General features: G+C 36.3%; 1 protein-coding gene across 1 annotated transcript in view; it reads right to left on the bottom strand.

The window, feature by feature from the left end:
- The window catches only part of LOC115422188 (cadherin-4-like), a 453,088-nt gene that overhangs the window by 31,016 nt on the left and 395,359 nt on the right, over positions 1-26,713 (bottom strand). The window contains exons 10-11 of the mRNA XM_030138325.1: positions 17,701-17,886; positions 9,635-9,891 (exon numbers count right to left, since the gene is read on the bottom strand). Of these exons, the coding sequence (XP_029994185.1) occupies positions 9,635-9,891; positions 17,701-17,886 (443 nt within the window). The remainder of the gene's footprint in view (positions 1-9,634; positions 9,892-17,700; positions 17,887-26,713) is intronic.

Genomic DNA, 26,713 nt, shown 5'->3' with positions numbered 1-26,713 from the left:
CAAAACAATGCAGTGTACGTGTGACATCATCGCGCATGCACAACAAAGGTGGAATTGATAAACAGAATCGTTAAGCAGGCAGGCAAACGATTCCAAGGAATCGAGCTACTGGGATCCGGTTCTCAAAAAGAACTGGTTCTCGATTCCCATCCCTATTTAAGGGTCAAAAGGAATCTTTTTTCACTATTTGCTCAAAATGGACAAACTATGTTAAATTTTTAATGGATGTGAAATGAATACATTGGTGATGTGAATACATTTACATGTGAAACATTTCTGTCCAGATTGATGTAAACATACACACCTTAAAGTGTCTTGTCTTATTGTTGAAATAGTGGAGCAAGCCCTCTCCTCCACCCCACTTTTATTTATTTCTTTATTTTATATGATATATATATATATATATATATATATGACAAAAAAATCTTGGATAAGCATTTTTTCATTTGATGTATAGAAATTGAATTGTACCTAAAACAGAAGTTTTGTAACATGTGCTTTTCCAAATAAACAAAGAATAATAATTAAAAAAAAAACTCTATTTCATATTGTGTGCTAATACCACACTACAAGTAATAGTAATACACCCCAAACCTCATCTAAATAAAAGCATTTACACTAGTTACAGTATGAAGAGTGCTGTAAAATGGTTGATGTCTGTTTTACTATTATATGTGGTATTTTTAGATTAATATTACTGCTACTATGCTTTAGTACTGTAAAAGCTAAATCTAAAAAAAAAAAACATGATGAAAGAAGTATGACATTACCCATTGGTTTCTGATCCGCTGTTTTGAAGATAGTAGTTTTGCAATTTGACTGTCATTACGTTGACTTCCTGGAGCCAGAAGCGACCATATTTGGACAAAAGGGGTGGGACTACAGGAGCCAGAGAGGTCAGAGGTGAGCTAATGCTAAATGCTAGATTATGACATAGTAAAATAGTAAAGTTCATCAAGCACTGTGTAACCAAACAATTTTAGTCTTGTTAGTGGAACCTACAACAACAAATACAATTGAGATGTGTGCCAGGAAAAAAAGTGATTTATTAAACAAACCAAACCTCTGAAAATCCTGACTTGGCAAGCGAGCGAGCTATCACTCAGACCTGTCAATCAAAGACAATTATGGCAGAAAAAGTTGTCTGAAATCTTTTTTAACAGAGGAAACATTTAAAGATGGACAGCTAGATCACTTTTTAGACTGAAATAAAACTTAGTATTTTTTTGAAAGAAGTTCAGTGTAAGTCTTTGGAGGCCGGTGCATTTTGGATCCAACCCCAGCAGCTGTCAGTGGAATTACAAGTTGAAAATTCTTCCACACTGGCTTCATTTTGGAACAGGGCTCCTTACGCCTTGGGTTAAGCTCATTTTAAATTCAGCATCATATTCTGTAATAACATGACGTTTGTTTTGTTCTGTCCTGTGAGAACTCTGTGTCTGACTCTATCTCTATATCACATACATTAAAAACCTACACATTTGGAGAGAATTCATGTTTTTCACTGGACAGGTAGAAAAATGTAGTAGAATAAAAATAACAAGTAACAAGGGGTGCCAGGCACAACAAACCCCACACCTCGCATGTATTGTAGCTTATTTTGGCATCCATCCAGCTGATGTCATCATGTCTACATGTGTGCTGATGTCAGCATATCAGTTGGCTCTATATATGTGCCAAGTTTGAAGTAAATTGATACAAATTGAATGTTTTTATAGACATTTGAAATTTCGCCCATTATAATTAAATGGGAGAAGAAAAAACATTTAAAAAAATCATAAAAAATGTTAACTTTGACCTACTTTTCTCAAAATGTAATCACATCTATTCTAGGTCACTGGCAATCTATAAACCAAATTTGGTACAAATTCAACCAATAGTTTTGCTGCTACAGACATTTTAATATTACAAGTAAATGGAAAAAAAAAAGATTTAAAAATTCATTAAAAATTTGAACTTTGACCTACTGTTCTCAAAATATATAATGAGATCTATTCTGGGTCATTGGCAATCTATAAACTCAATTTGGTATGAATCTGACCAATAATTATGCTGCTAGAGTGTTAACAAAGAAACAAACCAAACCAAAAACAATAGCCCTTGCCTCCCCTTCAGGGGTGAGGTAACAATATTTGCCTGTAAGAAGTAGACTAATAAAAAGTTGCATCAAATGGAAATATTCAAGTGAAGCGATGTCATACTTATGCATTTGTACATCCCAGTGTCAGAATGATACATATGATACTTGAACTAACCAATAAAAGTCAGAAAGACTGTAGAAGAAAAAACACTGCGCAGAAAATGGTCTGTCTGGATGTAAATGAGTTTTTTCTTCCAGAATGGTCCATAAAACCCTACCGGAACCTATTCTTTCGCTGGGTGCACTGCACGATAACACAAGTGAATGTGTGGCTTTTGAAGATAAAAGCCATAACACAAAGGTTTGCTCCCAAAGCAGAGGCTTCTGTCCACCACCACAGTGTAATTAAGTCTCCTAAACAGTCCTTAGAGCAGATGTAATAAACCTTATGAGAAGTAAATGGTGTCCTAAATGAACTGTCTTTGTGGTCCAGCTAATTTCTTACACAGCGAGTAGACATTCCAGAACATGAGTTGTGTTAAGGAAAACTTTTGCCAACAAAAGGAATGGGTTTGGCTTCAAAACCATCCCTTTTCACGTATTCTTTTGCCACCGTTTTTCTGATAGTGCTGGGTGAAACGATAGGACTGCTCAGGCCATTAGAGTGATGCCTGTGAAAACTCGCAGTGTTTTTGTTTACAAGTCCCAACTGTCAACAACATTACTGAGGCCAATTGGCAGTCCCCATTGCTAACTTTTTAACAGTGCTGAGCCAATTTTCTTTATCCTTGGAAAGGTAAACAGATCTTGTTTACCCAAGTGCTATTTTGGAATATAAAAAAATCCAGTTTAAATGCTATACGCTGTGTGGAAGTTTCACTCTTCCTTCCTGTGTCTTATTTTCAATGCTATCCAAAGCACTCGTACACCCGAAGGTCTATCTCATTTGGGAGCTGGTTGGTGTGTGAGTACAGCTGGATGTATGATTAGGCCTGGCGGGTTAGTGATCTTAGCAAGCAGCAGGGAGAGGTATGACATTTATTTTTCAAACCCCCGACCCTGAGGATGAAAAATGCATGTCTCAAGCTTAGCCAAGGCGGCTTGGGTAATCATTTATGCCAGTGTCTCCAGTCTCGTGTCTTGACCTCACTGGTTGGCGTCTGACAGGTGATGCATGATGCCTCATTCTGCCTCATTCCGACCACCCCCCACCCTGTTCCTGTCTACAACGCCTCCCCTCCTCCTCCCCCTCCCCCATTCCCAACAGGACACTGTCAGTCTGTCCCTCCTTTGATAAGCAACTGTCAAAGTCAAACCCTGACCCGGACTCGGCTCGTACCCTCACCTTCCTCTTCCACGGCCCCTTAGGTCTCTTTTTTTCACCTTACTTTTGACTTTCACAGGTTACTCTAAATGATCTTCCTGCCTGTTTATTATTTACACATTTCCATGAACGCACAACTCTTCATCATACATTGTAAGCCCAGACTTCGTATTTACTAAAATGCTTCAATTACAATGTATTTACATGATTTAAGTTTTATTACATTACTATAAAATGTTCAGTATATTCTACTAATTTGTAGACATAGTCGAAAGTACGAAAAAGTTTAAGTTGAACGGATTTAAATTACAAAGTTTTGGTCACGATCTCTGCATTGCATTGTGGGTTTTGGGCATGTTGTTGAAAATGTGTTATTTTTATGTGCAGGAGTTCAGCGGGGTTGTGGTGTTAGTGTTAATTTTGTCTTAATGTGTGATGCCAATGTTTTTTGGCCTTTTTGTGTTTGTTTTTGTATTTTTGTAGAGCTGCACCGTGAGCGAGAGCAGTAGGAAGAACGATGGCTTTCCTGTTCAGATATGATTGTTCTTGTTCAATGAAAAATCTTTATGCCTTACCAAATTAAAAGCGTTTCCTATAAAAGCAAGTTACACTGAACTAACTTCCTGCCAAACTTTCAACCACACTACTATATATTAAGTTGAATAATTTCATAAAGTAATTTATATTGCAAAAGATTTTAATTTAATTCACTTGGAATTGAGTACAATGAACTGATGATACTAAGTCTAATGATTATACAAAGGAATTGACATTGCAACAAATCTGAAGTTAATTTAACCCTTTCATGCATACTGGTCACTACAGTGGACAGTTATTCTACAGCTGTTCTCTTGTATATTTATTGGTTTTGTTGTTTTAGTTTCGTATCATCCAACACAGCACCATCACATACACTGCAATTCATACCATTACTGTAACTTTGTTGTTCTTTATAAACCTGATCTGCAGAAATATGTTTTAGTGTAAGTCAATAGCTAATTGTTAGACTGTAATTTAAAAGTTTTCGTAATCAATTTTTTTTTTTTTTTTTTTTTGCATATTATCTCCATGAAGTGAGTAATAACTAGTATTAGAGTATGTTAAAATGTTAGAAAACATAAGATTAGCAGCATGAAAAATGGTTTTATTTCATAGTTTTCACTTTCTGGTGATGGGTTTTAACCCTTTTATGCATAGTGGTCACTACAGTGGACAGCTACTCTACAGCTGTTCTCTTGTATATTCATGGGTTTTGTTGTTTTAGTTCCATATCAGCCAACACAGTGGACACTTACACATCATCCCATAAACTGCAATTCATCCCATTACTGTAACTTTGCTGTTCTTGATAAACCTGATCTGCACTAACATGTTTTAGTGTAAATCAATTATTATTTGTTTGACAAAAAGGTTTTTTTTTTTTTTGCATATTACCTCCATGAAGTGAGTAATAACTAGCAGTAGAATATGTTAAAATGTGAGAAAACATCAGATTAGTAGGATTAAAATCTTTTAATTTGTTTTTATCTCACTTTCTGATATTGGGTTTTAAACACGTTTCTTTACTTCAAAGATTAAATGCATGGACATTTTTGCAACTTCATAAAAAAAAAAAAAAAAAAAAAAACTCAATAGCTTTTTTTTTCATGCCTAAGGGGGGATAAAAACAAGAAAAAAGAAAAAAATCTTGACTATGGTTGTCATAATTCGTGCATGAAAGGGTTAAATACATGTGTTTTTTTTTTTACCTCAAAAATTAAACGCACTGGTGTCCAGCTGAGTGGACATTTTTGTAACTCCATGAAAAATAGGTTCATAAAAAAAAACAAACAAAAAAAACAAAAACAGTCGCATTGTTTTTTTCATGCCTAAAGAGGAATAAAAACACTCAGTAAAAAAACATCTCGACTGAGGTTCTTATAATTCATGCATGAAAGGGTTAACTTAACATTTAGTGTGTTGTACATAAAATAGCAATTCCATTCAAATCAAGCATTTAAGTTTAATACACTCAAGTTTTCATTACTCATTACCAAATTTTTTTAAGCCAACCGGTTTACTCAACTTTTTTAAGTAAACTCAATTTATCCGGTCTTACGTACAGTGTATGCAAAGAACATACATTTATTGCCTTACAACCTGTCATGTAAAGTCATGTGCGAGCAGACGTAGCATCTATCTAATTCACTGATAGTTGTAAATGTACGTGCATTGAGAAAAGGGGATGTGACATAAATATTTGAAGACGAAGGATTAATAAGGAGATTCAAACATGTTACAGGATTCAACTGATTGGCAAGACTGCTGCTCTGATTTTCTTTTTCTTCAGAATAATGAGGCCTGGAAAAAAAATGGAGTGAACTGCATATCCTTGCATAACAGCTTTGAGTTGATACCTTTTATGGAACTTGTATAAAGCAGGGGGGGGATTGATTTTGATCCTATCCAGATGGATCTAAATGAATGAGGTGCTGGATTTGCCATCTCTATACTCCTACTTCTACATGTGCTTAGAGAAGAGAAGGGAGATTTGGTTTGTGTTTGTGCTAAGAAGATTGTGACAGACTCCAGCATGCTTGTAAAAGGTTGAATTAATTCCCTTACAAACAGTACTGCAGGTGTTCGGTGGTCACGGAAAACACAAAGTAAAGCAAACAGGTCAAAGTGAATTTAACAGGAAGTGAGACAGAAAGAGAGAGAGAAAGAGAGGGAGAAAGAGAGAGAGAGAGAGCCCAGCTGGTGACTTTGGCGTCTTCCTAAATTATAATGTACACCCAATTTAGTCTCATTTGCTGTGAAATTAGCTGGGAAATTTGTTTAGATCTTTTCCCCAGAGAAAATGGGAAGGAAGAGCTTGTGTGAGGGTTGGAGGGAGGTGGGATTAATGTTACACCTTACAGCCATGTTATCAACTCAACTGCTGTAATATACACTACCAGTTGTACACGACGCATATTATAAAGCACAGGTGTCAAACATGCGGCCCGGGGGCCAAATCCGGCCCGCCAAAGGGTCCAGTCCGGCCCTTGGGATGAATTTGTGAAATGCCAAAATTCCACTAAAATATTAACAATCCTTTTAGTTCAGGTTCCACTTTCAGACCAATTCAATCTCAAGTGGGTCAAATCGGTAAAATACTATCATAATAACATATAAATAATGACAAATCCCAATTTTTCTCTCAGTAAATGTAAATATTTTCATGTATTTACACTAATACAAAGTATAATTTCGCAAAAAATGTGAATAACCTGAACAAATATGAACAACCTGAAACATTTTAAGAGAAGTAAGTACAATTTTAACAATATTCTGTCTGTTATTAAATGTTTTGTGTGTTTGTAGATCCACTGTGATCTGTTAGTTATAATGCACATGTGTAAATGATGAACTGAGGCAGAATATTGTTTAAAATTACACTAATTTTTTCAGTTTGTTCATGTTATTCACATCTTTTGAAAGGATAGTTTGTAGATGTAAACCTTTTCATAATGTAAATGTACTTTTTTCGTCTCTTAAACGTAGAGAAAAGTTCGGAGTTGACATTATTTATATATCATGCAATTATTTTACTGGTTCGGCCCACTTCAGATCAAATTTAACTGAATGTGGCCCCTAAACTAAAATGAGTTTGACACCCCTGTTATAAAGGGACCGTATACATTGGAACCTGCAGTTGCAAGAGTGTAATTTAAAGCTCTTTTAACTGCAACGTCACTACTGAGCAAAGTATACTTAATAGATTCCCTCTAAGTTTGAAAGGTCTTAGTGCATTTGCTGCTATTGTCAAGTTGACAGCCCAGACTGGGGAAAGGCCTGCTAGGCATTTAAAGGTTGGTTTACATTTAAACTCCAGAGAGGCTTAGCGCCGAGAAAGAACACTGCAGGTGGACATAATGCTGTGTCAGGTGTTTGAGTTAAGGCCAGCTGTCCCCCCTTTCCCCCCCTCCCCTCTTTTATATCTCCTGCATTCGCTTTTCTCTTTCATGTGTGCGCGCTTGCATGTATGTGCTCATGCAACCTACAGAATGCACACGCTTCTGATTACCCCAGAGGCTCTTGCTCCCTATTAACCTCCTTACCCTCCTTACTCAGAGTTCTCTACTGCCTCATAAACTTTGCGCAGTAAGACTTTCAGAGATGGGTGATGCAAGAATATAGCTTCCTTGTTGAACTTTGACCCCTGACTACTGACATGGAACCCATCCAAGAGACTTTTCTAGCCCCCTGTTGGTGCATATGGAAGGTTTTCTGCCAGGGTTATACTTATAACGCCACAACTGATACGCATTCAGGCAACTTCAGAGACTTAGCATATGCAATACAATGTGTCTAATTAACTCTGTATTTTTTGCAAGACATACAGGGTGGGGAAGCAAAATTTACAATGAACATTTAGTTGTTTTTTCTCAGCAGGCACTACGTCAATTGTTTTGAAACCAAACATATATTGATGTCATAATCATACCTAACACTATTATCCATACCTTTTCAGAAACTTTGCCCATATGAGTAATCAGGAAAGCAAACGTCAAAGAGTGTGTGATTTGCTGAATGCACTCGTCACACCAAAGGAGATTTCAAAAATAGTTGGAGTGTCCATAAAGACTGTTTATAATGGAAAGAAGAGAATGACTATGAGCAAAACTATTACGAGAAAGTCTGGAAAATACGATTAAAGAAGAATGGGAGAAGTTGTCACCCGAATATTTGAGGAACACTTGCGCAAGTTTCAGGAAGCGTGTGAAGGCAGTTATTGAGAAAGAAGGAGGACACATAGAATAAAAACATTTTCTAATATGTACATTTTCTTGTGGCAAATAAATTCTCATGACTTTCAATAAACTAATTGGTCATACACTGTCTTTCAATCCCTGCCTCAAAATATTGTAAATTTTGCTTCCCCACCCTGTATATTTTTTATAGTAATATTGTTACACTGCAAAAATTAAAATCTTCTCAAGCGTATTTTTCTCATTTCTAGTCAAAATATCTCATCACACTTAAAATAAGACAAAATCACCTAAAAAGTAACTTTTCAGTGAGATATAGGAACTTTTTAGACAATATAGGAAATTTTTAGACAATAGTGCAGGGGTGTCAAACTCATTTTGGTTCAGGGGCCATATTTAACCCAATTTGATCTCAAGCAGGCTAGACCAGTAAAATAATGACTTAATAACCTATAAATAATGACAAATACACGTTTTTCATTTTGTTTAAGTTTGAAAAAACCCCAATGAAATTACGAAAATATTTACATTTTACGAAAAAGATGTGAATAACCTGAAAAAACAGAAATTTCTTGTGAAAAATTAGTGCAATTTGAACAATATTATGCCTCAACTTATAATTTATATATGTATATTTACACACAATGTTACATAAACATTTGGTAACAGGCAGAATATTGTTAAAATTTTGGAATTTGGAACTAAAATTTGAACAATTTTCACAATATTCCATCTGTTATTATTGACACAACTACAGATCACAGTGGATCCATAAATGCACTAAACATTTAGTAACAGGGAATACTGTTAAAATTGCACATTTCAGGTTGTTGATCTTTGTTTTTATTTTTGTATTTATTTGCATTTTATTGTGGAAGAATAGTTTTGTAAATGTAATGTTTGTTTGTTTTTTGTTTTTTTACATTTTTTTCACATAATTTTTCACAAAGAAAACTTGCAGTGGTCATTATTTATGGGTTTATTGTGTTATTTTTTACTTGAAATCACATTTGTCTGTATGTGGAACCTGAACCAAAATGATTTGGACAACTTTGCCTGTTCAGGTTAATTTTTGCACTTTCATCCCGCGGGCCGGGATGGAACCTTTGGCGGGCCAGATTTGGCCCCCGGCCGCATATTTGACACCTGTGCAATAGTGCTTGAAAATCTTATTTCAAGAAATCTTACAAAGATAATTTTTACTTGTTCCACTAGCAGATTTTTTTTTTGCTTAATTCAGTATTTTTTTGCTCAATTCAAGCAAAAAAATCTGCCAATGACACAAGTGAAAATTTTCATGTTAAGATTTCTTGAAATATGATTTTCAAGCTCTATTGTCTAAAAATAAGTTCTTATATCTCACTGAAAAGTTACTCTTTAGGTGATTATATCTTATCTTAAATGTGATGAGATATTTGGACTAGAAATAAGAAAAATACACTTGGTAAGATTTTGATTTTTGCAGTGTAAGGTCTATCTAGTGCATTCATTCTGTACCTGATTATCTGCTGCATCTGTAGTCGGTCTGGATCTGAAGCTGAGAAGGTCTCCAGTGTGGTGCCAGCAGGAACTCCCTCCTCAAAGCGAATGTGTTTGGGGTTCGTGGGGAAGTAAGGAGGCTCATTGACGTCTTGGACAGATATGGTGACGCCTGCTGTGGACTGGAGCGAAGACTGGATGCCGCTGGCGAGGTGGGCTTGGTTGGACACCACCACCGTCAACATGAAGGCACGGTTCATCTCGAAGTCTACAGGCTGCAGAATGGAAACCAGGAAGTTAATGGCAGCGTGTGAGAGATGAGACTGGAGGAAAAGTAAGTTAAGATGGTAAAACTGGCAATCCTGCTGTTGGTAAAACATCAGTGGAATCAAACAAATAGGATCAAATCAAGTGACCGCATATGATATAGTCAGTACCTGAATATTATAATGAGGTGGCCTTTTCTTTACTGTGATAATTATATATAAAAAAACACAATACTCTAAATAAAGAACCTCCAACAATCAAAGAATAAAAAAAATAACTCAGGAAAATCATAGTATGGATCAACTGACATTTTCTCTAAGAAAAAAGGAGAAGAATATTGGAAAAACTGGATAGCATACTACAACCTGGAGCAATATGAATGTTTTGGTTTTGGTTTATCTTAATTTAATTATGTTTATAAAGACTCCCCATTTGTCTATTTTTTTTTTTTTTTTTTTTGGACTTAATTGATCATTAAGGTCTCCAAAGAAAAGAATTGAAAGAAACATGGTCTTAAACACATGTGTGTGTAAGTAAATGTAAATAAGTTTGTTTACATATATAATCTTTAGAAATATTACTAGGATGGCAATGAGAAGCAATGATTGTACACAAATTACTCCTCTGTTTTGTATTGCATTGGAAAGTCTATATTCTTTCTTTCTTTCTTTCTTTCTTTCTTTCTTTCTTTCTTTCTGTCTTTCTTTCTTTCTTTCTTTCTTTCTTTCTTTCTTTCTTTCTTTCTTTCTTTCTTTCTTTCTTTCTTTCTTTCTTCCTTCCTTCCTTTCTTTCTGTGACCAATACTGACACCAGAAAACACTGTACTTTGTATCAATGATGTCCAGTGTAACATGATGTGAGACTGTTTGGAATAAAAATTTGAATAATAATATAAAAAAAAACCCCAAAAAACATGGTGTTGTACGCCCTGATGTAACCCATCTCATTTTCTGTTCATATATTGTTTTGAACTTCTGCAAGCGTAACCTTACAAACTGGCAAACTTCCTGCTGGTTATGATGACCATATCTGTCTGTTTTCAAAAGTTCCTTTTTTGTTGTTTTTGTTGTAATAATATAAAATAAAGTAAAAAACAGAAAAAAAAAACAATACTATGTGCTTATGTAATGAGTGCAACCTCACATAGTTTAACCCTAATACACATAAACAACCCCCTGTGACCAAAAGCATCTGCTGACCTAAAGTGTTTGAAGGAGTGATATTTTGCTTTTATTTATTTATTTTTTTTAAACAGAATTATGCATTTTAAAACATTTCCCTGTGGTCTACATAAACTGTAACTGCTATGCTTGCATCTGAATTCTTCATTAATTCAACTCCACTGGTCCATCTTCAACCCTATTTCTGAGTAACGACACCAGAAAGGTCATTTTGAGCGCTGGCCCTTTAAATGCAAATGAGCCACTTCATGCCCCGCCCCCTCCAAGTTGTTGGCTGTGCTGCTCTGTCCCATTCAACTAACAACTGAACATTTTAGGTAATCGCCTCAAAGTTTGGACATATTTTCAGTGTTTACTACAACCTCTGCTGCCAATAAACAATTATGTTGTACTCGGAGAAATGTTTATCGGAAGTCTTGACCTTATATGTGCAAATATCGCTGGCGTAACTATTTATATCCATAATAAATTAAGCAGGAATTGAAACAGGTTGTAGAAATCAACTCAATTTTTGCCAAAATGAATATAAAGATAGCTTTGCAGCACTTGGAGGGTTCAAATTCAAACTGTATGAACTATTAGGGTCCAAATACACAAATAAATGAACCAAAGACTAATAAAAGTGGGTTTAGCAAAATATGACCCCTTTAAGAACCTTTTAAACACTAATCCAATCAGTAGATTAAAATACTTCAGGTAAAATACAGTTTTGTCAGGTTTTCAGCAGCATCAGATGTGTCATTTATGGATGATCGGAGGCTTCACGGTGAGCGTCAAAACACTGTCATCTGATGCAACATCAATTCACCAATAAAACCCATGTGGTTTGACAAATGACAGGGGTGGTAGATGCTTGTTTTATATTCGGTAAAAAATCAATTTTGCTGAAAACATTGCATTTTCTTCAGTTTTGATACAATAACCTTACAATTTTCGGCTTTTGTGAAAACATACATGCTCAGTGTATTAACCTTTTCATGCATAGTGGTCACTGCAGCGGACAGCTGTTCAAAGGTGTTCTCTTGTATATTCATGGATTTTGTTGTTTTACTGGCATATCAACCAACACAGTGGACGCTTATGCACCATCCCATACACTGCAATTCATACCATTAGTGTAACTTTCCTGTTCTTGATCAACCTTATCTGCAGTAAGATATTTGAGTGTAAATCAATTGCTATTTGTTAATAGAGTGTAATTAACAGGGTTTTTATTTATTTTTTTTTTTTTTACTTTTTTTTTTTTTTGGCATATCTGAGTGAGTAATAAGTAATGTTATCCTCCTGAGACCTAGAAAAGGAAAAGTTTGGATTTTTTTACATTTAATAATTGTCTTGATTGGAAACAGCAAGATGCAACAGTTTTTTTTTAGATAGATTTTTTTTTTTAAATTTATGGAATGCCCATTGCAGTGGACAGCATTTTTTTTTTTTTTTTTTTTTAATAATAAAGCTGCAAAACTCTTGTACCCTACAGATTGCATTGCTGGATCTCAGGAGGTTCTAGTATATTAAAATGTGAGAACAGATTAGCAGCATTTTAAAAAATGTATTTCATAGTTTTCACACAGTATGTCAGTAAATGATCATCAGGCTGCCTTTGTAAATAAGAATCTGTTCTTAATTGCTTCCCTGGGTAAATAAAGGTTAAATAAAAATGAAAAAATGCATAGTGTCCAGCTGAGTGGACATTTTTGTAAAAATAGGTTCATAAAAAAAAAAAAAAAAAAAAAAAAAAAAAAAAAAAAAAATTCAATCACATTATTTTTTTCATGCCTAAAGAGGAAAGAAATCTTGATTAATGTTCTCATAATTCATGCATGAAAGGGTTAAATGTAAGAAAACACCTGAGTTTGAATTTAGAAAACAATTCATTTGAAGAAGACTGAAAAATAGTTCTAGGTCTTTAAGGGTTAAACAGAATCAGAATCAGTTTATTTGCCATTTGCAGAAAAAACTGCATTGGAAAACAAATGGCAAGATCTCAGCATAAAAATACATAAAAGACAGTACGAAGTAAAAAACGATGAAAAACTACATGAATAAGAGTAATTAAAAAAAACAGCATTTTTAATACTATAAACTTATTGACTGCAACCTTTTCTTGATTTATACTCATAACGACCTGCATTCATCTTTTCTGATATGAAAAACAATATTAAGTTCTATTATTATCATTACGACTCTAATTAATTCTTTTTATGTGAAGTCGTGTAAAACATTCACCCATAGTACTATGAATAACATGCTGATTGTTACATTAAAAACCCTGTCAAAAGCATTCCTTCTTCCTGCGGCCAGGGACTCCATATTGAACCTTGTTGATGGTAAAGGACATGATAAATGAACAGATGCTGAGTCAAGTGGTCCCTTGATGAATTGGACTCATATTCTCTCTAAACATCCAACCATACACACACACACACACACACACACATACACATGGAGAGGTATGGGGGGGGGGGGCTTATTAGACTATTCAAGCCTAGCCGTTTGAGTGAGTGAGCCTGCGTGTGTGTAAATATAAGTGTGCTCTACGGGATTGCCGGCTGATCCTAAACCAGAGTGACAGTTTTGTGCTCCCCCTAATGAAGACTACACGATCAGGTTCAAATGACAACAACAAGCAAGCAAGGAAAATAAAAAAAAGAACAAATATGCTGCTTGTACTTTAGGTACTGCTGGCACATTTCTAAATAGGCAGATGATGATTACTGCCTAGAGGCTTGTGTGTGAAGCTTTTTGATGGTGATGTTAATGACTTCCAGCACATCTGTATTATGTTGGACTGCCTCAGTGTTATCAGCGGACAGAGTGGGAGCACAGCCCTGAAATAAAAAAGCATTCTTAATCAGGAAGCTCGCTTGACAAGGGCGTTGGAGTGGATGCGTTTGCTGGAGGTTCTCTTTGACTGTGTGTAGGTTCATGTAGGTATGAATACATGTAAACACAAGAGGTGGTAGTGTGTGTGTGTGTATGTGGGGAGTATTCATATGCGACTCTATGGTGCTTTGGGAACCTATTTGCAAGCTAACCACGCTCAAGGCTCTTTGATCCGCAGCCAACAGTATTCAGAGCACATGGAGGTCCTAGAGTATAGCTGTGGGCTAACGAAAACACACATACATACCCAGACAAAGTTAGCCTAAGGGAAGTAAGCAAGGTGAGAGGTCAATAACGGCTTCCATCTTTTGCCCATGAGCGATCGCATCTCACATCTCTGTACCGCTTCAGTCGTTCCTCTCTTTCTCCTTTAGCTAATTTGTTCCACTGAACTCCAACTTTACCGCTCCCTGCCTTCTCACCTCTGCACCCCCTTTGCTCTGTGATCTTTGCTCTCTTCCATCTGCGTAGCTCGATCCTCAGAAATCTGTCTCTGCCTCACTTCCTTTCCCCCAACCCCCTATCCCCCGCTCTCTCCATCATCTTCCCTGTTTATCATAAGCTGCGATTTACATATCTTAATGATTCATTCGTTTGTATGTGCACTTGTTTGTTTACCGGCTCTATTACGCATCACCAAAACGACAGCGCCGTATCATAAACTCCTCGGAGAGCGGCTGGTGTAAATGTGTGACATGTTCTGGTTAAGACCTCAGCCCTTGTTTACAGAGGAGCCCAGTTCCCTTGTCGGATTGCTGCATACCTGGGTGTCAGCGTGGCTCGATGCGCTTCTACTTGCAGGTGGAGAGGCCTCGGTAAAAATAGTGAGCGCAGAGATAGCACCTTCTTATGGCTTTTTGACTTTACCTATCACACGTTGTCTGATGTGAACCATCCCAGCTCTCATTCCCTGGAGCAACCTGAAGCCTCACTGTTTACTTGTTGAGACAGTCTATTTCTTGTTCTTCCCAGGGGGTGTCCTGTCTCTTATTTTATGATTTCCTGATAACCTCCCATGAGTCTCTCTGGAAGCTTACGGCTAACCGGCTGCCTGCTGAATTTTACATCAGGGAGCGAGTGGAGAGGAATGGATTATAAAAGGCAGTCATCTAGAGATAATGAAGAGAAGCAAAATGCCAATGCTCATTGCTTAGGGTGCTGTGGGAATTAAAGGGAGATGTTATTGCTATTTTTTTTTTTTAAACATTATTGTAGGATATGAGATGTGATTTGCACAAGTTAGGGCATGAGGAGAATACCCCTGGGGTCTTCAAGGTCACACAAATAAACAAGTTATTTCGACAAAACCCATGCAGTGTAATAAGTACATACGGTAAGCTACTCATGGATGAATAAACAAATAAAAATACTAAAGCCCGTTCAACAGGGATACACCTCCGCACATTATGCATGCCCACACACAATATGAGATGGATATTGTTTTCCGTTTGTGTCCATTTTTATTAGTTTACTACGAGACAGGTCGTAAGCTATTGTCGTCATGTGGCGTCCGTCGTCCGTTACAAAAATTTCAATCGTCTTCCTCTCCAAAACTACAATTCCGATTGACTTCAAACTTGGTGTACAGCTTCTTTATGATGATGTCAACAAAAGTTAGTGAAATTATTTGGATCTGGATCTGATTCTGGATTTGGTGCCACTTTGAAAAATTTCCCCATTATAAGAGATAGGAAGTGGATTGATGCAATGACTCAGTAAATATAAATTGTGACAGTTTGAGTTTGATGCTTTAATTTATTTATTTTATATTATTTTATTATATTGATATTTAGGGGTGCCAGCCAGGTCTCTCTCCTAACATATAAGATGTTAGGTTAGTCAGTTTAAGTCAGTCTTTTGCTTGAGTCTCAAACCACACAAAGGATGTGAGTTTTAATTAAACCCACACCCCACACATTAAATGACAAAGAAAAGAAAGTACACCTTTAAACCATTTAAAATTCAAAATCATGTATTAAACAATGATTATAAAAAAAAAAATCACACAAATTCAAACCCACAGTTGCCCCCCCAAAGTCCAAACTCAACAAAATCCACCAACCAAGCAAAAATTCAAACTTAAATTTTCCACAATTTACCAGTCTTTTGAAAGAAGAAAGTAACAAAAAAACCAGTTCAGTCCATTTAAACAAAAAAAATTCCATTCCGGGTTTTCAGTTTCAGTTTATCAAAAAGAAAAAAAATAATTCAGTTCATTTCAGTTCGTTTGTTAATAAAAAAAACAAAAAAACAAGCATACAGTTCAGTTGAAGGCCTTTTTTTAAAAAACAAACAAACAAGGGGGCAGAAAAAAAAAACAACTTAACTTACTCACACACTCCAATAGTCGCAGTAAGTCAGTCCGTCAGTCAGTCGGTAATCCATTCCGGGTTATTGCTGCTGGTTAGGCTGGGAAGTGAGGATGACTGTCTTTGCTGCAGAGACGGTGACGAGCCAAAAGGTGGATGGATTAAGATGAACGATGTTGGTAAGTGGTATTACGGATTTCAGCGGACGTTGAAACGGGATTAACTACCGTACTGTTATTTTCGTTCTATGAGCTGTAGCTCCGACGCTTTCCAACAATGCCGACTCGTCCACACGGAATGCGGATATGGGGGGGTATTTAAAAACTGCCGCCAACTCTGAGCGAATGAAGTGACGACACAAATATGATGATGATTTCCAGGGTGGATACGGATGCTAACAGGCATGCTACGGGGGTGTGTGTATTTAGTGCAACTTTCAGGTTGTCACACTATGATATCAAGTGTAAATTTCTACAGTCCAGCCCTGATGGGGAGATGACCAAAACATAATGTCCACATGCTGATCAGGATCTTCTTCTGGATCCGGGAACTTACGGAAAATTTAACACAGGCTCTTACGGGGAAAACATTTCAATCATCTTCTTCTCCCAAACTGCAGTTCTGATTGACTTCAAACTTGGTATACAGCTTCTTTATGATGATGTCAACACAAGGTATTGAAATTATTTTGATTCGGATCTGATTCTGGATTTGGTACGACTTCAAAAAATTTTCCCATTATAACACATAGGAAGTGGATTGATCCAGTAAATCAGTAAGTATTAATGATATCAAGTTGGAATTTGAATTTTTTACAGATCTGATTGGAATATGACCAAAACATGGGCTATTTCTGTAATATAATAAATACACAGAACTGGGTGATATTAAATGGCATCTGGATACATTTCCCAAAGCTTTTAATTTGGCCGGTAAGCTACAGGGCCATTGGTCCTATTTTTATGTATTTCTGCTTGTTGGTAAATGTGTTAAAACCCTCAGGATAACCTCTGTTTCATAGGTCGAACACTGAAATAGCAGGTTGTAACAAGACAAGGCTTTGTTGTTACTGTCATTTACCACAGCAGCTAGAACATTATGAGTGTATAAAACCTGTTGCCTTTGTAATTGAGAAATCAATACCTAATTTGCTACAATGGTCTTGCCAGCCATTGTATTTAAGTCTGGGTGGGAGTGTGTGCGCTGTTTCTGAAGGGCACAACAGCTTCCCATCTCTCATTTGGACATAAAGGGGCATTTGAAAGGCAAAGAACCCCGTCTGTCCCTGTTTAACTCTCTAGTCTATTATTATTGCCTGTGCCTAAAATCCAAAGGGGATCTGACATGCAACACAGAAGCAGAGATGACACTTTTTTTTTTTTTAACTTCATCGACCTCTACGGGGACAGAAGCTGAGCGTGTTTGTGAAAGGCCAGCGTCTTACCTTCACCACAGTGACCATGCCATCATTGGTAACAGGGTCAGTGCGGATAGTGAAGTGCCCCGTGGGGTCGCCGCTGATGATCCTGTAGATGGCGTTCCAGTTTGGAGAATGCGGTTGGTCGGCATCTATCACCGTCAGATTAGCCACCACCACATCCACCCGGTTCTCTGGGACTTCACCAGAAAACTGCAGAGTGAAAGAAGAATGAACGGTTAACTTGCTTCTACTACATATTTGACTGTAGCTGAGGTCTTCTATAACCCATTGAGCTGTCTGAGTGTTCCCATTTCTACAAAAATCTATCAAGTGCATACAGTTAGATGAATAGTCTGTCGGCAATTTTTGGCATTGCTCCTTCTACAGATGCTCCTAAAAATTTGAAGCAGGCCTTGACGTTCACCATCCTGTTGGCCCGTCAGCTGATTATCCTCAATTGGAAACTCCCCGGCCCCTCTTCACATTCTCATTGGATTCGTGAGGTGCTTTATAATTTGAAACTTGAGAGACTCAGGTTTACACTAAGGCTCAGTGAAATCATTTCATGTTGCTTGGGATCTTTTTTGAACTATATACATTCTCTAGACTTTTCCTCTGAGTTGGAGGATTGATATGTGTAATTATTTATTTACTTTTGTTATTTATATTATTTATTATTTATTTTATTTAAAATATATTTTGGATTATTTTTTATTTTTCTTATTTATTTACTTACTTATTTTTACCTCACCCCTTGAAGGGGAGGCAAGGGATATTGTTTTTGGTTCGGTTTATTTGTTTGTTTGTTAACATTCTAGCAGCAAAACTATTGTTTGAATTCATACCAAATTAGGTTTATAGATTACCAGTGACCCAGAATAGATCTGATTACATTTTGGGAACAGTAGGTCAAAGTAATTTATTTTTTTAAATAAATTTTCATAATCTTTTTTTTCCCTCATTTAGTTATAATGGGCAACATTTCAAATGTCTGTACGAGCAAAACTATTAGTTGAATTCATACAAAATTAGGTTTATAAATTGCCAGTGACCCAGAATAGATGTGGTTACATTTTGGGAAACGTAGGTTAAAGTTCAAATTTTTAATGAATTTTTTAATGATTTTTTTTCTCCCATTTACTTATAATGGGTGAAATTTCACATGTCTATAAAAACATCAATTTTGTATCAATTTACTTCAAACTTGCCACATATATAGAGGCAACTGATATGCTGACATCAGCACATGCATAGACATGATGACATTAGCTGGATCGATGCCAAAATAAGCTACAATACGTACAAGGGGTGGGGTTTGTTGTACCTTGTTTTGTTCTCTTTATTTCTTTCTCTGTTGGTTTTATAGCGGGTGGTGCAGGGATACCTTATGTTGTACATCACACAGTCTATCTAAAATGTTCTACAAATGAAGCTATAAAAAAAAATCCATCAAGTACCTATCTTTCATTTCTATTTTTCTTTGTTGAGCCCACTTTCATTTTACATTTCCAGGTAAATTTGATGATCCTGCTTCTACCCCCCATGAGCAGTAAACATAGTTGTACACCACTGAAGTACATTCACAGAGGAGTGATGTTCCATTTTCAGACTTCCCTTCTTTGTACAGTCTCGGAAAAAAAAAACAAAAAAACATTCCTTTTCCTTTAAAAGCCAAATAACAAAGGAGGACATAATGGATGGACAGAAAGGCGGCTTTACTTGGGAGGGGTAAAACAGCTGTTAGAGTATATATAGTGGCTTTTAGTTGTCCTTTTGCTGTACAAACACATGTGCTTTGTCCTGATAAGCCTGATGAGGAGTGAGCCATCGCTTGTCATGTGTCTGTTATGGAGGGGATTCATCAAAGCTGCACACGCTCAAGGGATAAAGTCCACAATGACGAATCAACAACGGCAATGACTGTATTTCTACCCTGTGAAACATAAAGCTAAGTCACCCACGGTCCCACCTACACAAACATCCCATCAAGTTCTGACCAATCACGCGGGGTCATGTCTTTGTCTAATGTGGGGGCAACAGGCATGTAAGCATCATACCGCCATCATGTCACCCTGGGTATCAGGCGTAGAGGAGACACTGAGCTGCTTATGCGAATGTAGGATACCAAATAGCAAAGTCCCAGACCAAACACTCCAACAGACCATAATACCCTGCCTGGCAACCCTCGCATCACCCAGCAAACAGCAGACAGCAGCAGGCAGATTAGGGGGCTGCGTCAGGAGAGCTGTTCAGAGACTCAATGACATTCTTAAGACAACAGACAAGTCCGGGTGGTCCTGATGTTCCGCCTGCATTGGATAAGTAGGCAGGCTGTCGTATGTTTGTGTCAATGCCAGTGTGTCTATGGGAGTGCTTGTGTACTTTATTACTGTGGTTTGGTTCAGGGACTCCCCAATGCCAATTCAATAAAATAAAACTTCAGAGACGGCTCTTGAGCTCATAAGGGCCCTCGAGCCTCTTCTTTCACAGCACACAGTAACAACTAAGGGCAAGTGTTAACCAGATCTGATGGAAGACTTAGTGGGGGCGCATCACAGCTCTTACTATCAGTCTTCCAGTTTGAGATACTCTTTTCATTATCGGCTCATACGAGAGGTTGCATCAGTTCTATTTATTTTTCTCTACGGCAGGGGTGTCAAACTCATTTTAGTTCAGGGGCCACATTCAACCCAATGTGATCTGAAGTGGGCCGGACCAGTAAAATAATACCAGTGAAAAAAGTACAGGGTGGGGAAGTAAAATTTACAATATTTTGAGGCAGGGATTGAAAGACAGTGTATGACCAATTAGTTTATTGAAAGTCATGAGAATTTATTTGCCACAAGAAAATTTACATAATAGAAAATGTTTTTATTCTACAGGGTGGGGAAGCAAAATTTACAATGAACATTTAGTTGTTTTTTCTCAGCAGGAACTACGTCAATTGTTTTGAAACCAAACATATATTGATGTCATAATCATACCTAACACTATTATCCATACCTTTTCAGAAACTTTTGCCCATATGAGTAATCAGGAAAGCAAACGTCAAAGAGTGTGGGATTTGCTGAATGCACTCGTCACACCAAAGGAGATTTCAAAAATAGTTGGAGTGTCCATAAAGACTGTTTATAATGGAAAGAAGAGAATGACTATGAGCAAAACTGTTACGAGAAAGTCTAGAAGATACTATTAAAGAAGAATGGGAGAAGTTGTCACCCGAATATTTGAGGAACACTTGCGCAAGTTTCAGGAAGCGTGTGAAGGCAGTTATTGAGAAAGAAGGAGGACACATAGAATAAAAACATTTTCTATTATGTAAATGATCTTGTGGCAAATAAATTCTCATGACTTTCAATAAACTAATTGGTCATACACTGTCTTTCAATCCCTGCCTCAAAATATTGTAAATTTTGCTTCCCCACCCTGTATGTGTCCTCCTTCTTTCTCAATAACTGCCTTCACACGCTTCCTGAAACTTGCGCAAGTGTTCCTCAAATATTTGGGTGACAACTTCTCCCATTCTTCTTTAATAGTATCTTCCAGACTTTCTCGTAATAGTTTTGCTCATAGTCATTCTCTTCTTCCATTATAAACAGTCTTTATGGACACTCCAACTATTTTTGAAATCTCCTTTGGTGTGACGAGTGCATTCAGCAAATCACACACTCTTTGACGTTTGCTTTCCTGATTACTCATATGGGCAAAAGTTTCTGAAAAGGTATGGATAATAGTGTTAGGTATGATTATGAAATCAATATATGTTTGGTTTCAAAACAATTGACGTAGTTCCTGCTGAGAAAAAACAACTAAATGTTCATTGTAAATTTTGCTTCGCCACCCTGTAAAATTACATTATGATGTTTATATCTACATTGTTTCCTTAAAAATCTGAATAACACAAACGACTTGAAATGTCTTAAGAAGATCAAGTGCAGTTTTAACAATATTCTGCCTCAGTTTATCAGTTTCTCATTTACACATGTGCATTGCAACTTACATTGCAATTGCAAATACACAAAACATTTAGTAACAGGTATAATATTGATGAAATTGCATTTACTTTTCTGAAGACATTTCACGTTGTTCATATTTCTTCAGGTTATTCGCATTTTTTGTTAAAGGATAGTTTGTTAATGTAAACATTTTCATGTAATTTTACTTTTTTACACTAAAACAAAGATAAAATCTGCAGTTGTCATTATTTATAGGTTATTATGACTGTATTTTTCTGGTCTGACCCAATTGAGATCTAATTGGTTTATATGTGTACGTATGGAACCAGAAATAACATGATTTTTAGACTACTGATTAATATCTTCAGTGTAATTTTTTGCATTTTACAAATTCATCCCAGGGGCCGGATTGGATCCTTTGGCGGGCCGGATTTGGCCCCCGGGCCGCATGTTTGATACCTGTGCTCTATGGTATTCTTGCACACAAAGCTCTTTCTCAGTACAAGCAATCAGCCATTAAATTCCAAATGGCAGCTTGCAAAGGTTAAAAGGTAAGTAAGACTGTATAAATACTAACTTCAGAAGTAAAGCTGAAAACACAGTGTCACATATTATGCATTAAGTGCTGGTTCGAGCTCCAACAGAAGGCATGTGACAGTGAGATACAGACTATGCTTTTAAAACATCTACCATGAGAATGTTTTCAATGACCTGCAGCCATTACGTTAAAATCATGTGTGGCCACCCGCTACTTAAACTTGATTTCTCACCTCAAGAGCCAATTTCGAGAGCTATGGTTAGCCAGGCATTATCATGTTATTATTGTCTGGGTAATGACGGGGGTTGTGTGTCATACAGAGTGTTTCTCCACCTCTGCAACAATTCTCTTCTCGCCCAGTGTTCTAGACTCAGAGGAGACAACAGAGGTGAGGAGGGTGAGCTGCCATCACAGAAGAAGATGGTCTTACAAGAACTGGGTTGGACTAAGGCAGGGGTGTCAAACTCATTTTAGTTCAGGGGACACATTCAGCCCAAAATTATCTAAAGTGGGCCGAACCAGTAAAATAACAGTTTTAATCTTCAAGTAAGCACATGCATCTACAAGCTATGTCTACTTATTTTCATTTATTTTTTCAGGGTTTTTTTTATATATATTATATTTCTATTTTTATTTATTTATTCATTTATCACAGATTTGTTACTGTTTGTACTTAACCCTATTACGCCAAACATATCATATTTGATACATGAGTTTTGAGGTTCTCTGCATGATCAGTGTGATTTTTTTTTCTTGAAAAACCTAATGTATACAATTAGATACATGCAATACACAGATAATCCACCGGGGGGGAGGAATTCATTCACCAGAGGCCTTTCCAGTGACACTACAAGATTGTCATTAATGAGTAAAGAGGCAGAATTTTGCGGATTTTGACAAGGAATTATCAATTTGTTAGACATGTTTGTGTTATATTATGTTTTTGTTTGTTCAGAAATAATAATATTTGATCATTGCGACCAAATATGAGATCAAATATGATACAAAATTGAAACTCATACATGGAAATTGATATTGGTTGTTCAGAAGGACTGATAAAGGCTCCAGTTTTAAAGAACTGGAATTTTCTATCAATGATTTAATGGTTCAGGTTTTACAGGGTTAATTGATTTTCTACTGCACTTTGTTATAATGTTCTTTTTCCTGCTGTTGCCCCCTCTTGGAGGGCCTTGGGGTTGGTTTGGGCATGGAGGAAAAATAATATAAAAGGCAATGTATAATGTATGCACTATAATTCCACTTCTTTGTATGTACATTGATCAAAAAAGAGAAATAAAAAAAATTAAATAAATAAAATAAAATTAAAATAAATAAATAAATAAAATTGCATTTATAAAGCACTTTTCATTCAGCAGAATCTCAAAGTGCCACCGAGAGAAGACAGTCGAATAGAAAATAAAATACTATATCAGGCATAAAAGACTTAAGCCAATGAAACAATGCATCATGGTGGCCAATGAAATTAAATAATATGATGGCCCATGATAAATAATAATAATGACAGTGAAAAAAATACAGTTACATTATGAAAATGTTTACATCTACAAAGTTTCCATTAAAATGTGAATAACATGAACAACCTGATATGCCATAAGAAAAATAAGTGCAAGTTTAACAATATTATGCCTCAACTTATCATTTATACATGTGCAGTATGGACTGGATCTATAAAGGCACAAAACATTTAGCAACAATATTATTAAAATTGTACTTCTCTTAAAATATTGAATATATTTACATATTTACTCAGGTTATTCACATTTTTTCCATGTAATTTTACTTGATTTTTTACACTAAAACAAAGAGAAAAATTTGCAGTAGTCATTATTTATATTATTTATATTATATTATTTTACTGGTCCACACCATTTGAGATCACATTGGTCTATATGTGGCCCCTGAACTAAAACAATCTAAAAATCCTTGATTGTTAATACCTTCTGTGTAATTTTTGCATTTCACAAATTCATCCCACGTGCCGGTTTGGACCCTTTGGTGGGCTTTTTTTTGGCCCGGGGGCCATATGTTTGACATCTGTGTACTAAGGCAAGGAGCAAGTATGGAAAAAAATGGGTAGGAAATACTGGAAAAGGAGTCATACATAGAAAATAACAAGCCCAGCTGTTTTGACACTTGCTGTTGTTTTGGTCTTAATAGAACATTTTGCATAAAATAAACCTTCCTCTTCAACACGGCTCATCTCAGGAGTTTCATTTGATAATTTCCTCTGGTGTGTTCCATGGGTGCACGCACTTCTGCACCCCAGAAAAGTGCAAAGTGGAAGGCAAAATTTAGGACAACTTTGATTCCGTAGTTAAAAATACCATTCATTTATTTTATGAGACAGTGTTAGGGTATTCACATGGGCATGAACTCTCCTTGTAGAATCATTAAGAGTAAAAATGAAGAACTGTGTTACAAAGTAACTTATGGGTTCACAGAACAAAAGTGGAAGAAACAGGCCGTTGTACATCAAAACATAAGGAGAGTAGTTACCCATGACTCTCGAGGTGCATTTTGGTCAGAAGCACAGTGAAAAAATTAGAGTTTAAAATGCTTTTGCTGCACTGCAGAGAGCAAGTGTGAAACTGAATAGATAAGGAATACAAGAAGAAATAAAATATGATGTTAGGACCAGTTCTTCACTATATTCACTTTAACTGTACTATTCTATGTCTTTAACATTTCTGTCTTTATTTTTATGTTGATACGCTCAGATACCTGGGAGCATAACTATCAATAAAAAATTGTCATCCAATATTTGTAATTTTCAACCAAATCCTCTTGGAGAAAAAAATAATAAAACTGTTATCTCCTCTTTCCACATCTTGATGATTTATAAACCGAATACTGCTTTAACTCTAAGTTATGCCCGTAGAAGTGAACTGCAGTTTCAGAAAGGGAATTTGTCTTCACTCCTTCTCAGTAAAGAGTCAGATCTTCTCTGATCAGGTCATTTTTTTCTTTCTGTGATACTATATCTTGTCCCCAATTGTTGGACAAAAAGAAGGAAGGGATGAGCTCTTTGATTGTGATTGGCAAAGATTATTGTTGGCCTTCTCACAGCAGTTGACAAAACACAGCTTGCCAATAGCCTCAACCTGCTGTCACTGTTTTGGCAGAAGGGAATGACTAGAGGAGGTGAGAGGAGAGAGGAGTACAGTGACAGGGAACTTCATCATTGGAACTCTCTAAACATGGCAGAGGAAAGAGACCCGGGAGGTATTATAATAAATCCTGAATGGATATACCTTCTACTATACCCATATTTCTAATCTAGTTAAGAAAGTCAAACTGAAGATCGGCTTTCATTTTACAAATAAATCCTGTTTCACATTCTCTGCAAAAAAAAAAAAAATTGTGGAAGCTACCTTTCTGTCTGTAATCGCTTTTCCATTGGACATAAAACTTTACCGATATTTACTAAATGTCGAAAAACCGTGTCATTTGAAAATGTCGAAAAGTAAATCTTTGCACTGTTTTCACGATTGTGACGTTGTGTATGGATCACCCCCCCCCCCCCCCCCAACCTGCTATAGGCAAGGCAAGGCAAGTTTATTTGTATAGCACATTTCAGCAACAAGGCAATTCAAGGTGCTTCACACAGGACATTGAAATAAAAGAAACAAAAAGAAACACATTTAAAACATTATAAAAGAAACATATAAAAGGTGATCAAAAACAGCAAGCGAGAAAACAACACATAAAATCAAATAAATACATAAATAAATAAAAACACACACATATTAAAGTAAAAGTTGCAGTGCAGAGTTTCAAAGAGAATATAAAATTTAAAAAGTCAAAAGCCTTTTAGTCAAAGGCAGCAGTGAACAGGTGAGTCTTTAACCTGGACTTAAAAGAACTCAGACTCTCAGCAGACCTGATATTTTCTGGTAGTTTGTTCCAGATATATGGAGCATAGAAACTGAACGCTGATTCTCCATGTTTAGTTCTGACTTTGGGAACACAGAGCAGACCTGCACCAGATGACCTGAGTGGTCTGGATGGTTCATACTGGACTAGAAGGTCTCTGATGTATTTTGGGCCTAAACCATTCAGTGCTTTATATGCTAGTAAGAGAATTTTAAAGTCTGTTCTCTGAGAGACAGGGAGCCAGTGTAGAGACCTCAGAACTTATATATATAGGGAATTTATACATTGTACTGTACATGTGTTTGTGTCTCTGCTCAGTCAATGAGCCGCCCTAACCCGACCCCCAAATAAAGCGTCCAGAGTAACCCGCTGATTCGCACCTCACTAATTTCTTTGAATAGGATGGTGAGGAAGATAAAATATATGAAACAACTAAAACTAATACTAAAACTAAACAAAACTAAAACTAAGCATTCAGAAAAAAATGATAACTAATAAAAACTAGTAAACCTGTTCTAAAAACTAATTAAAACTGAATTAGAGAAAAAAAAAAGGCTAAACTAATTAAAACTAAACTATAATTAAAAATCCAAAACTATTATAACCTTGGTTGCATGCCCATCTTTTCTTCCTGAAAAGTGCATCCAAA

The sequence above is a fragment of the Sphaeramia orbicularis genome, chromosome 7 (genome assembly GCF_902148855.1).
Source record: "Sphaeramia orbicularis chromosome 7, fSphaOr1.1, whole genome shotgun sequence".
NCBI classification, from domain to species: Eukaryota; Metazoa; Chordata; class Actinopteri; order Kurtiformes; family Apogonidae; genus Sphaeramia; species Sphaeramia orbicularis.
Note: the sequence above shows the minus strand (reverse complement) of the source record. Positions and strands in the feature narration are given on the sequence as shown.